The 14334-nt window shown below is 44.4% G+C and overlaps 1 protein-coding gene across 38 annotated transcripts in view; it reads left to right on the top strand.

Annotated features, from left to right (window-relative positions):
* The window catches only part of PLCH1 (phospholipase C eta 1), a 208780-nt gene that overhangs the window by 120247 nt on the left and 74199 nt on the right, over positions 1 to 14334 (top strand). For all 38 annotated transcript variants that reach the window (XM_070577695.1, XM_070577717.1, XM_070577700.1 and 35 more), the window contains one exon: positions 3200 to 3370. In XM_070577695.1, coding sequence (XP_070433796.1) covers positions 3200 to 3370 — 171 coding nt within the window. The remainder of the gene's footprint in view (positions 1 to 3199; positions 3371 to 14334) is intronic.

Genomic DNA, 14334 nt, shown 5'->3' with positions numbered 1-14334 from the left:
ATTTTATGGCTATTTTGTTTTGTTGGAAGCTCGTATTCCCTGCTCTGTATTGTCTTATTTCTCTTTGATAAGAGAGGCATTTTATTTCATCAAGGAAAAAACTTCCTAAATTGAACATGCACCCACAATTTCACTTCTAAAATGCTTTTTTGTTGCTGTTGCTGTTTTCAGAGTCATTGTAAGCACTTGACCTGACCCTTAAATAATGGAGTCCGTGGGATCAGGTACTGTGGAGGGGATCATAGTGTCTGATCTGCCCACCTTGCAGGCTGTGTGAAGATCAGGATGGAGACTAAGTAACATGGAAAGCCCCACTGTTGAGTCCTCAAGCCTGTTGTGTTTCAGAGGAGTGAGTTAGAGATGGAGAATCCAGGAGGCACAGGAGCGCCTGTCACTGCTGCCATCAGGCGAGCTCCCCAGGAGCACGCTCAGCTGCTTATTGGTGAGAGGAGGTGCCCCTAGCCCACTGGAAAGTCCTCGAGCAAAGTCCTTGGACCCAGACTTACTGTGTGGCCTCCACAGTAATTGTACTCAGTCCTCAGTCTCAGGGGTGAAAGTGAGTTCTGTTGAGTTTGAGTTGGTGCAAAAGCGAAATTAGAGTTTTAGTAATCACTAGGATATTAATTTGGGAAAGGCTTTTACCTGGAGCTAAGTCACAGGCATAATCGATGTTTTGCAGTGATTTTCTGTTCTCTGTGACTAGGTAGGTGATGTTCTGTACGTGTGAAAATAAGCATGGGGTGATGTTTTATGATGTTTAATGTTTTGTGCTCCCTTTGTTTTCTAACCACTTGTTTTTGGAGGTTCTTAGAGGTTCTAAGGGCAGGAAGAACATGAGGGGTGAGATGCAACCATGATGGAAGATGGAGGCTGGCCTGGTTCTGTGACCTCTACAGTGGTCCTGTCCTTGGGGAGCTCTTGGCTGAGAGGGTTTGCCTTGTGGGGATTGGTTCTGTTGCACTGGAGAGCGGCAGGAGAGGAAGGACAGAAGAGGAGAGAATGAGATCTGCTGTAGAAGCACCCTGGAGAGGGGGTGGGGCCTGTGAGGGGACATGAGTTGTCACAGAGTGAACTGCCTTTAACCTGGAGAGAGGTTTGCCGTGTCCGGCGCTCCTGGGACATCTCCCTTTTGCCCCATGTGAGCTCCAGTGCCCCATCTGCAGCTTTCCACACCAGGTCTTCTTTACACTAGAGCGGTGGCTGCTGATTAAATCAGAGAGGCCAAGCTTGAAGAGGAGGGCAAAGTCCATACCTACAAAAGGGATGCATTTTGGGGTGCTTCCCGGAAGTAAGAGAAGGAAGTGACATAGATACTGGACTATTTTTACTTCTAGGTTTTTTTCCTTTCGGGCGCCTTTTATCTCTAATGCACCAAGCATTTTAGAGGGAAAATCAGGAAAGGCTTCTGTCAAATGTCTCATGAGAGCGAAGTAAATCCTGTAGACAGGTTTTAAGAAAACACTAAGGGTCATTTTATGGCTTCAGATTTGGAGTTGGATGGAGCCAGGCGTGACTGGGTGGCGGCTGTGCCCGCATCTGTAGGGCGTTTCCACTGCCAGCTTCTCGTGAGCAGGGTCAGACGTGCTCGTGGAGGGAGCCACAGGACCGAGGGTCTTCCTGACATTTCAGGACTCTTTCTTTTGTTCCCTCTCTTTTGACCAAATTGCTGGTAAAGACGTAAAGCCTCCCTGGGACTTTCTTTGCCTTTTTGCTGCAGTGCCAGATTCAGCTGATTTTTTTTAAAGGAATCTTTTAAGGTGTGGGTAGCTTGCTTTAGATGCTATTGTCTTAACCTCAGAGGTTTACTGTTCCTAATTGTCAGGCATTTACAGGAAAGTCTTGGAATATGTTTCGTCTCTGTATCCAGGGTTAGGTTTCTGAAACAAAGCTTTGGCAGAAACATGAGCATTAGACCCCGTGTCTTAGGATGCCAAGACCCTGCAACCAGGAGCTCACACACTGGAAGTGCTGATTCTGTAGACCAGTCTGCCTCTGCCTTTAAAATGACAGCCGGCTCCAGCCCTCAGCCTCACAGAGAAACCGTGTGGTTAAGTGTTGGTTGGAGTGGTTGCTCATCATTGACTCAAGGTTAGCAGAGTTTTAAAAAATACGTTTTTTTATGAGCACTTTGACTTCCAAAACTGTGTCTAAAACCACACAACAGCTGAGTCTGCTCACAAAATCCATACACTTCCGGATGCCCTTTGTCCTGTCAGTTTTGTCCACTGACAGCTGTGTTCACGTGGAATAAGGAAGAGCAGGTAAACGGACTGGCTGCTCGTTATGCATCCCTCACAGTTTGTGGTTTTATGACAGATTCAGCCAATCAGAAGTAAGATACAGGGCATGTGTCTCACTCAGTAATCCCTGAAACAAGTAATTCCAACCAGAAATCAGTCCAGAGGGATTTCCAGCCCTCTGTAGAGGGAGAGCAGGGGGACCGGTGATGCTGACAGCTGAGAGAGCATGAGCCCCTGACGCTGAGTGGAGAGAGGCTCTGCTATGATTGCAGGTCACCTTTGATTGAGTTAGTTCACAAGCTGGTGCGAGACTGGTGTTTTAGTCATGCATTATGTGTAGCGTTTCTCTGTTGTTCTTGGATAGTCTTGTCCGAGATTTCTCTTTTTCATTAGTTTCTTCAAAAGATCAGCTTTTGGTTTCATTGCTCACCTCTGATGTTATATCTATTTTCTATTTCCTTGCTTTTTGCTTTTGTTTATAGTTTATTTCCTTCTATTTTCTTTAGCTTAGCTTTCTTTTAGCTTTTTGAATTCAATTATTAGCTTATTTGCTTTTGATCTGCCTTGCTTTCTAATAAATTTAAACTTCAGGTTTCCTTCTAATGACTGTATTCCCTTTCTCACACACGTTTAACCTGGAGAGCATGTGTTCACCTCTGTGTGTCATTTCCTATTTAGAAATGTATCATGCTGTTTCCAGGTTTTTTTAAAGCTTTCTTTGTTAATTTATAAATTTACCGTGATCAGAGAAATTGGTTTTTATAAGGTTGGTTCTTTATAATTTGTTGAAACCTTTTGTGGACTAATAGATAGTCGGTTTTTAAGTTGATCCTGTGCCTGAGGCTAGTGGTGGTTCACCATCTGTGGGTGCGTGATGCCTGGTTATGGTGAGTGTCGTCTCCAGGGCTCGGTTTCCTGCTTCGACTCTCACTGCCTCCTTCTCTCCGCGCCTCTTTCAGGAAGCTGATACAGATGAGAATCAGGGGACCCTGACATTTGAAGAATTCTGTGTTTTTTACAAAATGATGTCGTTGAGACGGGACCTTTACCTGCTGCTCTTGAGCTACAGTGACAAGAAGGATCACCTGACAGCGGAAGAGCTGGCTCAGTTTCTCAAGGTGGAGCAGAAGGTATCAGACTATTGAGCGTTTCCTTAAAAATAGGCATGAGAGGCACACAGGCTTCCCTTGGGGTGGATGTGGGGACACTTTAAATTTAGGGGAGAGGGGTCAACATCACAATTCCACAGAAACCTGTCTGTGAGTTATTTAGAATGTGTTTACAGCAGCTTTTATGACGGAGTGATAAATTGAACACTTACACATTTTTTTGCTTTAAATATGTTGAGTATGGCTGTGCATATTTTTCCACAAAGAAATGAATGTGAACCATGTGTTTCATTTTAGATATAATGGTAATGTTTTCTTTATAATAATAATATAGCTATTTTTAAACTATGACATAAGTTTTAACTAGCAAAATAGTAATTCATTGATAATTCTGATAGGAAATTGGCATTTGATCATGAGAAGGTTAAGTAAGTCGTGATTAGCAAAGGGAATCCCTAAATATATTTGAAATAAGACTTTCTTTATTTTGAGGAAGATTAGCCCTGAGCTAACACCTGCTGCCAATCCTCCTCTTTTTGCTGAGGAAGATAGGCCCTGAGCTAACATTTGTGCCCATCTTCCTCTATTTTGTGTGGGATGCTGCCACAGCATGGCTTGATAAGTGGTGCTAGGTCCACGCCTGGGATCCCATTCAGCGAACCCCAGGCCGCCAAAGTGGAACATGCGAACTTAACCGCTGTGCCACCGGGCTGGCCCCTGAAATAAGACTTTAATTTTAATACTACGTAGGCTGAATTGTGGTCAACAAGGCTGGTCTTGTCCTGCTGCTTTTTTTATATTGCCTTAAACTCTGTTCGTTTCTCACTAGAGTAGAAGCATAAATGAATGTTTGGTTTTTTTTCTAGCTTTATTGAGGTATACTTGACAAATAAAAATTGTATGTTTTAAGGTTTGCAGCGTGAGGTTCTAATATACATGCACATTGTGAAATGCTTACGATGGTCAAGCTAATTACCACCTCTCAGCTCGAACAGTTACAGTTTGTTTTCTGGGGTGAGAACTACTGAGATGGACTCTCAGCGGGTTTCGGCATATAATCCAGTATTACCCTTAGATCCCAGAACCTACTCATCCCACGTAACTGAACCTTCTGCCCTCTGACACGTGGTCATCCCTCCCCGTCCCTGCAGTGACCTTCTGCTCTCTCTTTTATGGTTTTCACTTTTTTAGGTTCCAGTGTAAGTGAGATGGTGCGGTTTTTGTCTTTCTGTGTCTGATTTCACTTAGTATGATTTCCTCTCAGTTTAGCCACGTGGTCGCCAATGGCAGGAACAATTGAATCAGTCATTCCCATGTAGTGGAACCTCTCTGAAAAGCCCTGACTTGTGGGGCCTGGAGAGCTTCTGGGTGTTGAGCACAGGGACGTGCTGGGAATGGTGTGCCCAAGAGCAGGGAGCTCCAGCCTCTGTGCCCTTCCCCGGGCATGTCCACGCATTGTTCCTGAGTCTACTTCATAATAACTGGTAACTTAAGTAAAGCCCTTTTCTGAGCTCGGTGAGTCGTTCTGGTGAATTATGGGAGCTGACAAAGACTCTCCTTGACTGGCCTCCAGGCAGGCTCTTCTGAGCCCTGTTTTGACTGGGCCTCATCCTCAAGGGTCCAGTTGTATCAGGAATCCTGCTAAGTCTCTTTCACCAGAACCTGCTTCCTCAATCTCTGTTAAGCTTCCTCACCTTCCACCCTCCGCAGCTGGTGTCTGATCACTGGCCTGCCTTCAGCAAGAATCTTGTTAGACCAGTGTGGCCAGAACCCCTCACCTGATGTTTCCTCCACTGACCCCCACCCTGCACATTGCTATAGATCCCATTTGTCCATCCTGTGTTCAGAACTGGACCAGTTCTATACTGAGTTCTCTCTTCCCCTCTTGCAATAGTTACTAATTAAAATCTATTTTTACTGCTTTAACTACTGTCCAGTTCTTTTTTCCTTGACAGAATCCCCAGATTTGTAGTAGGCCAGGCAGAAATGAGGTAGCCTGGCACCCCATTTGTGGCTGACATCTGACATGGGGTGGTCTGTGGGACTGAGCCTTCCACTTGTGGGGTCTGAGCTGACTCTAGGTGGTCAGCATCAGAGCAGAATTGAACTGTTGGACACCCAGTTAGTGTCACAGAACGTGAGATCTGGTTGGTGTCAGAAAAAAGACACTAGACCTGGAAATATTTGCTTTACCTCATTATCACAACCTGTACATTCTAGGAATAACAGATTGAGATTTTATGAATTTTGTAGTTGCTTTCTTGAGAGTTAAGCTAGATAGTGTAGTAAAATGTTTTGTCAAATTAGTTATTTTAGTTAGTTTGATAATTTGGCGAAGGCAGAGATTGTCCAGTAGCTGCACAGTCAGCTATTAGACAGCAGAGAATAGGAACAGGGTGACTGAGGAAACTTTTTGCCCAGAGAGATCCTTTCTACATTTCTGCTCTTCTGCCTATTTCTCCATTCTTGCCTGGAGAACTCTTCATGGCCTAGTGGAAAGAACACCAGATGAGGAGCCCGGAAGACCTACGTTCTTCACTGGGTGAGAATCTTCGTGGAGTGTTGGTTTCCTGGCTTGCAGCTTGCAGCAAGGGAGCGGATGCTGCCTTTCCTGTCTCACAGTGTCAGGTTGGAGACTGATTGCGGTGGTGCATGTGAAAGCCTTTTGATGAGATATTCAGAAGCACAGCAATGTGAGAAATTAAAGTGTTTGAAGCTCTTGACTTCCAGTTCATCTGGGCTGGTGGAGGTAACCCGATCCATTTGGATGGCAGCCGCGCGTGTTGCTTGCTAAGGGCGCACGCTCTTCCCTCCTTTTGGTTACACTGACATTCAGCCAGTAAATTTTAGTTGGGAAAACAGAAGAAGCCAGTGTGCTGTGATGCCTGCTCCTGGCAGATGACTACCTGTACCCAGTTTAATTTCCTAGATCAGCTTGGAGCTACATGTGGCATAACTTGAAGAAGTTTAAAACAATCATGATACATCAAGAAGCATAAATTACGAAGGAACATATTCATGTCTTCAAACTTTGAGTTTACATGTGGTCCAGTTTATCAAACAGCATAAAATTAATATCAAGTACAAACTAGGAAAATATTTGCAACATACAAAGAGGGAAATACTGAATTTCCTTAAAAGGAAAATGCTCTTATAGACTATGGAGGAAAAAATGAATACCCAATAGAAAAATAGGCAAAACACTTGAAATACATAAAAAACTCATAAGTCAATAAATCTATTAAAAATGTTCACCCTTCATTAGTAATTTAAAACTATGAAATAAAACCAAGAGACCATTTTTAAACCATCAAATTAGTAAAGGTTAAAAAAAAGCTACTGCCAAACACGGTGTCCATCTCTTATATTTCTGGTGGAGTTGTGGAATGGTGCGATCTTTCTATAGAACAATTTTATTATTTGTCAAATTTTAGGTAACTTATAACACTTTGACCAATTCATTTTATTTCTAGTAATTCACCCTAAGGAAATAATGAAGCATGCACAGCAAAAAGAAGTTATGACACTGAGCCTGAAGTGAGTTCGCTCACCTGTTGCGCAGCAAGCCAATCTTTGACACTGGGTGTGGTGGAAGAAAGTAGGAATTTTATTTTTGCACAGTGCTGAGCAAGGAGAGAGGGCAGCTAACGCTGAAATCCCAAACTCCCCGAAAAGCTAAAAGGAAGGGTTTTTATTTGGGGTTTTAGATAGGGGAGGGGGAGCATACGGCCTTGCTGGTCGGAGCTTTCCCACCAGCCTGTCTTTGGCCTTGAGACTACTTGCAGAGAGGAGGAAGCCTGTGATCTTGCTGGTCAGCAGCTTTCCCACCAGCCTGTATCTTTTTGTGAAGAGGAGATAATCCAGGTGCTTGTCCTTGACAGTATCTGTCTCCATGGAGGATAGTGGATTCTGGAGCCAGGAAGCCAGAGAGTAAGCAGGGAATGAGTGCTTTGATGTTAACCCCATATATGCTGGGTTTAATGTGGGGAAACTGATATCAGGGTCTGTATCAATAATGTTCTGAATTTCATCATTCTTTAAAATAGAGAAAAATTAGACATGATCTAAATGTGCAGCAAGAGAGTCATTAGTCCAGAGTTTTGTGGATTTTCAGTTTTGAAACAAGATTTTCTCAATGGAACAAATCTGAGGCCGTTTGATGTTCCATGTGGCAGTGATTCGCTCGTCTCTGATGGCATGAGACGGGTGTAGACACCAGAGTCTTCAACTTCTAAGGATTTACTCAGTTGTGAAGTGAAATACCCCTGCTGGCCACATCCACTCTCAAGGACACTCTGAAATCAGGTACTGGCCCATGGGTCAGATCTTCCTTTCAGAGAAGCTCTCTGAAAACTGAGTTTATGCCTCTGACATGTCCCGCTACTGTTTGATTAGTACTTTCATCCCTAGAACGTAGATGTCTAAGGGAAATTTGCGCTGTCCTTTACATCCACGAAGAAGTGCCAGTTAAGCGGGGAGCCAGTGGCCGCGGTGTCACCTCCGCCGCTGCCTTGCGTCCCCTGATGAGGACCACCGATCTCACTCCTCTGCAGCTGCCAAGCACTAGGGCAGGTTGAGTTTTCTGTTATTTGCCCTGTGGTTGTGCAGACAGAGTCCCCCGTCTCTGCCAGAGACCCGCTGGTTTCTCAGCCCCGGGCGAGGCACTCTGTGTTCAGTCCTTTTCAGAGCCCTGGGTCCGAGGGGTGGTCTGAGGTTGTCCCTGCCCCTTGACAGCCTTCCTAGCGAGTCCCCACCCACCTCGGATTCGTGCGCTTCTCCTGGCTCGAGGTGAGAGGAGGAGGCAGGAGCCTGGAAGCCCCGACAGTCTGGAAAGCCACCTGCTGGCTGAGCCAAGGATGCGGGGAGAGCCGCTTGCAGTTTGCATGGCGCCTCCACCGGGCGTGTGCAGGGGCGTCCATGCAGGGTGGTGGTCCGGGATGAGGTGGGGGCATCCATGCGGGGGGTCGGGGGCGGGGCGTGGCGGGTGCCTCCCACCCTGCCCGGACCTCCTCGCGGGTGTGATCCTTGGCATCCGTCCCGCATCTCCCGGGGGCTTCGCCGGCGCCATTTGCGTCTCCAGTCTCCTGCTGAAATGTCTCCCCAGTTCTTCTGATCCAACGCGGACGCCCCGGCCAGTACCTTCACTTCTCTCGCTGAGCCCAGCATGGTTTGGTGACAGTTGTGGCTCATTCTAATCTTCGCTCTCCTGTGAGAAATGATTATAAACTCTTTTTTGCTTGAAACTACCCCTTTCTGGTGCTAGTGCGCCTCTATCTTTTTTATGTTAGCATTTTCCTCATCATAAGGCATCACTTTAAGAGCCTTTCCTGAGCTTGTTTCATTTTTCTTAATTATTCACAATTAAGGCAGTTGAGAGACTGTTCAGAGTGATTACATCTTATAATAATGTTTCTCCCTTGAATATAGTTCCCAAATGACATTTCCTGTGAAATAGTCATATATCTAAATGCTTTGAAATTTGTGGTTTAACTTTGGGGTGGGCTGAGGTGGCCATTTTGGGGAGATAGTTATTGTGGTTGTCTTCCTCTGTTGAAAACCAAATGACCATTCATTTAGAGCTGTTTTCCCACTCCCTCCTGAAGTTACCCAGAAATACAGTAAAAAGACTTTTCCCTCTGTGTAAAACCACAAGGACAAAGAGAACAGGAGAGGAGGCAGCAATGACCAAGTCCTGAAACTTGTCTGATGTGAAGGAGCCTCGCAGGGCTGAGCCCGAGTCCGCAAGAAGCCGCCGAGGAGAACCCCATGCAGCTCAGAAATTGATCACACAATCCTCGCCGAAGCAGGGAAGGAGGAGGGTTCGGGACCGCGAGCATCCACGGGCTGGAGGGGGGACCGGGGCCCAGCAACTAGTGGAGCCTGGGTCCCGTCCCCGTAATGGAAGCGGTGGGCAGTTTGTAAAGGGGTCCCTACATGCGTATCCTTTTGCAATGTGGCTTTGCCTCTCCTCCCATCAAGAAGTGGGGTCTATTTTCCCGCCGGTTAGATCTGGGCTGGCCCTCTGACTTGGTTTGACTAACGGATGGTGGCAGGAATGATGTTCCTCTTGCCTGGTGGGAACTGTGAGACTGTCACCAGGAAGCCAGGCTGGTTGCTTTGAGGACGAGAGACCACACAGAGAAAGAGGCCCAGCTGCCCTGCCGCAGATGTGGGGGAGGCCAGAGGGAGCTCGGGCTGTGGCAGGTAACACAATGGCGGCAGGGACTGGAATAGCCCAGGTAGCAGCAGCATAAGTGTCCAGCCGGACCCAGGCCCACTAACCCTCCCGCATGGTCGTGTTCAAAGAAGTTGCTTTAAGCCTCTCAGTTTTAGGTGGTTTGTTTCACGGAAATAGGTAATGAATACAAGGATTTAGGGAACACCTCTGTTGGCAGGCGTCTTCCAACACTCAGTGCCCAGGTTTATCCCTCCATGTAGGAATTGGAAAGATTTCCTTGGGGGAATATGATAAGCTATAGCGGTTGAAAGGGGGTCCCAACTCCTAGGACCTGTGAAAGTGAATCTATTTGGAAATAGTATTTGCAGGTATCATTAAGGATGCCGAGATGAGATAGTCCTCAATTTAGGGAGGGCCCTAAATCCAGTGATGAGTATTCTTACGAGAGACAGCAAGAAGACACAGACAGAGAAGAAGAAGGCTGAGTGAAGACGGAGGCAGGGACTGTCCCCGTGGAACCCAGCCAAGGGGCACCCAGGGTGCCAGCAGCCCCAAAGCTGGGAGAGGGCCATGGAACAGATTCTCCCTCGGGGTCCCCAGAGGGAGCCCACCCCGCCCACACCCTGACGGGGACGTCTGGCCTCCAGGTCCGTGGAGAGGACATTTCTGTTGTTTCAAGCCACCAAGTTCCTGGTCATCTGTTACAGCAGCCACGGGGGTGTAGCACACTAACCCAAGGAAAGAACCCTGAAACATTGACGTCAGTCCTCGGACTAAGAAGACAGTCCAGCTGGAGAATTCTGCAGTGGAGCCCAGCAGTCGGTAAGCTCTGCCCAGGAATATGGAGCTTCCAACCAGTTTTTATTGCCTTGATTTTAAGTATGCTTTTAAATAGCCAGTTTTAAAAATGGATTTTGAGTAGCCAAGGCTTACTACATGTTTGAGGAAATCTTCTACCACAAAAAAACAGAAACCAAGGCAAACAATTAGAATAAAGAAACTTGAAGGAAATAGAGGCAATACAGAGAGAAGAAAATTTTAAAAATTGACATTAATATCATCAGAGTGGTAAAAAAATGTAACCATGAAGCAAGAGCAGAGTGTTCTGAGAAGAGAAGTTCAGAGGAAGAAAGAGCAGAGAACTTAACTCGAAAGACGGCTTAGAAAGTACAGTTGAGCAAATTGTCCAGACAGTAGAACAAACAACAAAAAGATGGAAAATAGAAAAGATAAGGAAATTAGTAGATTATTGCAGAAGGTCCACTATCTGAATAATAGGAGTTGCAGAAAAAATAGGAAAAAATAGAAGGGAAGAAATTACCAAATAAATAATACACAAAGTGATGAGCGTGGAAAGATTGGGACCTGTAGGTTGGCAGGGAATGGAGGAAGATCCACAGAGACCAGGCGTGGTGAAGTGTTGCTGTGCCGAGGACGGAGGGAGGCCCTCAGAACTGGCAGAAAGACAGAGAAAGACTATCAAATTAATGACCAGAAACAGGTCCTGTGAAGAGGACTGAATTCAGAATGGTGTCAGACTTCTCAACAGCCATTCTGGAAGCCATGAGACACAGAGGCAACGATTTCTGACCTGGGATCTCCTTCTCGGCTCAACTGTCAACCAAATGTGTGTGTGGAATAAACACGCACAGGAGCACACACAAAACACAGGCAAGAAATAAAGAAGTGATTTACTTCTTGAGTGCTCTTTGGCAAGAGTGACAGAAGGAAGCCGGGACAGGAGCTGAATAAAGTTCTAGAACTCTGCCAGCCTGGAATAAGGACCTTTACAGAGGAAAAAAACGGAATTCATGGATTATCCATTGCCTTTGGTTTTGTGGAAAATCATGCTGGGAGACTGTTAGAGTCATTGGGAAGAATTTGTGATAAGGACATTAAAAATTAACCAAATGGACTGGAATTGCAGTATTTGACAAATTAGAAAAATCTCTGTGAAAAGAAACATAATCATACGACAGACTCAGTGTTCAGCATTTCCTTAGAATAATTTACACACTGAATAGTAATTTAATAAAAATTAAGATATAACCACATAAGATGGGTAGAGGGAGAAAGTTAGGTTTGTTGGCTCCAGAGAGCTAAATCTCTATATAATGTAATAAAAAATCTACAGGTAATGTTTAAAGTATACGAAAGAGAAAAATGGCATCAGTAACATAATAATTAGGAATAGAAAGACTCATTCCAAAAGAAACACATATCTAGAAATATTGTCATTATTTCCTTTGGAGAGTGGTGCTGTGTATAGAAGGGGAGATCTGTGTCTTAGTTTTGACTTATTTAATTATGGATGTATTACTTTGATAAAATAAATTGGAAAGAGTTTAGTAATATTAAAATCTTCTGTAGTTTATGCTATGATTTTGTGTTGCATGTGCTTCGGGAATCACAGCTATAAGAAATACAGTTATTTACTCCTGACTTTGTTTCAAAATTTTGTACTCCCTGGAAAAGCTTTGCTACAAAACTTATAAGAAGTTTGGGGATAAAAAGCTAGTGTCAGAATACAAATATTTTATAGATTCGTGACCTTGGTTTCTACAGTTAGTCCATCTGAAGTGGATCGAACTTTCACATGAGGGCCAGTGTCTTTCTCTTTGGGATGAGATTAAAGAACTAGAGTAAACAAGGAACAGAGAAGGGAGTCCCTTCTGGATTAGTCAAAGAGGTCAAATTATAATAACTGATTTGAAAGTTGCAAAAATTTCAAAAGTTAAGGTTTAGGAATTTCAGCTATACTGTAAAAGCAATGAGTTTTGAAAGTAAGCATTTCAACTTTTCAGTGGAAATAAGGAAAAGCATCCAGACAACAGGTGTAATGTAAACGAAAAACCTTTGGACTTGAAGTTGGAAGGTCAGATGGGAACTGTGGATCTGCCTCTTACTGGTTTTATGACTCCAGCTGAGACAGTTAACCTTTCTCAGCATCAGTTTTCCAATCTATAACATGGGGATAAAAGTGGTAATTTACAAGCCTGTTGTAAGAACTATTTAGGATTATGTGTTTAAAAGCTCTTTATGAACTGCACAACATTGACTACATTATATAAAAGAGTCATTATTAAAATAAATCAAGTTTTCCCTAAGTTCTTTTGGCACCAGCTGCCTCGTAAAGAAAGCACAGTCCTCAGTGTTGGAGGAGCAGGCGGCAAACAGAACTTTCCAGTGAACTCCTTGGGAAACCGGGCCAGAGCCGGGAGAAGCTGCGTGCTTCCCCCGTGATCAACTGTGTCAGCGGGAAGCAGAGCAAGGAGGAAAGGACGGTGCCCAGCACTCACCTGTGCTGGACCTTGATTCCTGCAGTAAAACCCTCGTTAACCTTTTAAGTGAGGTCTAAAGAATTCAGTTGTGTGAAGTGTAGGATTTTGCTGTTGGGAGGTAAGGAAACGAGACCAGGGGTGGGGGCTGATTGACTCCTGCATTTCAATTCGCATTATTAGGAGGTTTTACTGTATTTCACCAAATTAATCCTTAGTACTTGAATTCTGGTAGGCAGTGGATTATTTCCCATTAATTCTTAAACGGTTCCCAGAAGACTATGAGCTTCCTAGGAAACCTACTAATATTTTCACAATTTGATGCTTCTTGCTTACATGTTCCGCTTTGTATCTTGAATGAGTAACATGTTGTCTGCTCATCTGCACTTAGCTCCATCCCAGGATGACAGCTTTTTGTTGTTTGGCTTTTTATTTTATTTTATTTTTTTTTTAAAGATTTTATTTTTTCCTTTTTCTCCCCAAAGCCCCCCGGTACATAGTTGTGTATTCTTCGTTGTGGGTTCCTCTAGTTGTGGCATGTGGGACGCCGCCTCAGCGTGGTCTGACGAGCAGTGCCATGTCCGCGCCCAGGATTCGAACCGACGAAACACTGGGCCGCCTGCAGCGGAGCGCGCGAACTTAACCACTCGGCCACGGGGCCAGCCCCAGTTGTTTGGCTTTTTAGATCTCATGGGCTCCTGGCAAACCACCGGAGTGCACGTCAAGGCCCCACATCTCTGAGCAAATAGCCTCATAAACCAGATGATTGCAGTGTAAACTCAGTCTCCTGTGGCTCATACAATTTTTATCAGTATGGTTCTTTTTATTTTGTGAGAAATTACTTATCTTTCAGAATGCATATGATAAATCTCTCTGGCTTATAGGAGACAAATTCACAAGCTGCTCGAAATCTGACAGGTTAGTCAAGTCCATGCAGGTGGTGTGGTTTCACTTACGGTATTTCCTGGTGGTGTCTGGTGATGTAGGCCTCTGAGTTGAGTGAGAACTATAAACCTTACTCAAAGGATGCATCAGCTATTATGCAGCTAGTCTGAAAAAAAGAAAAGCATTCTGTGCTCTTTCACACTGGCAAAAAATAGTCATGTAAAAGAGCTTCCCCCTGCAAATCTTTTAAATGTTATTAAATAGACTATTTAGGAGAATTAGATTTCACTAAAACATAAGTATTGAACCTAAGAGATAAAGGAATCTCTGAGAAATATCACTGAAATAGGAAATACTGGCTCACCAGTTCTCTCCTTCTATTGTTATTGGTTAGTGTATGTAAATATCATTGTTAGGTTGTAGGGCTGAATGGATTTTTAATGAAAATATCGCATTCTTTATGTTGCTATTTAAGTGAAGAAATTATTCCTGAAGAGTTTACTTTTCCTAGTGACACTAAGTCTGTAATGTTCATGGAGCAGCCTTGAGAGAGACTCAGTAATAACAGCGTACGTGGCTTTTTTATTCTTATAAATATTGATTCATTTAATGCTCACAGCTGCCTTACAAAGTAGACACAGAGA

Source organism: Equus przewalskii, chromosome 15 (assembly GCF_037783145.1).
Source record: "Equus przewalskii isolate Varuska chromosome 15, EquPr2, whole genome shotgun sequence".
Lineage (NCBI taxonomy): Eukaryota > Metazoa > Chordata > Mammalia > Perissodactyla > Equidae > Equus > Equus przewalskii.
This window is presented reverse-complemented; position numbering and strand designations above follow the sequence as displayed.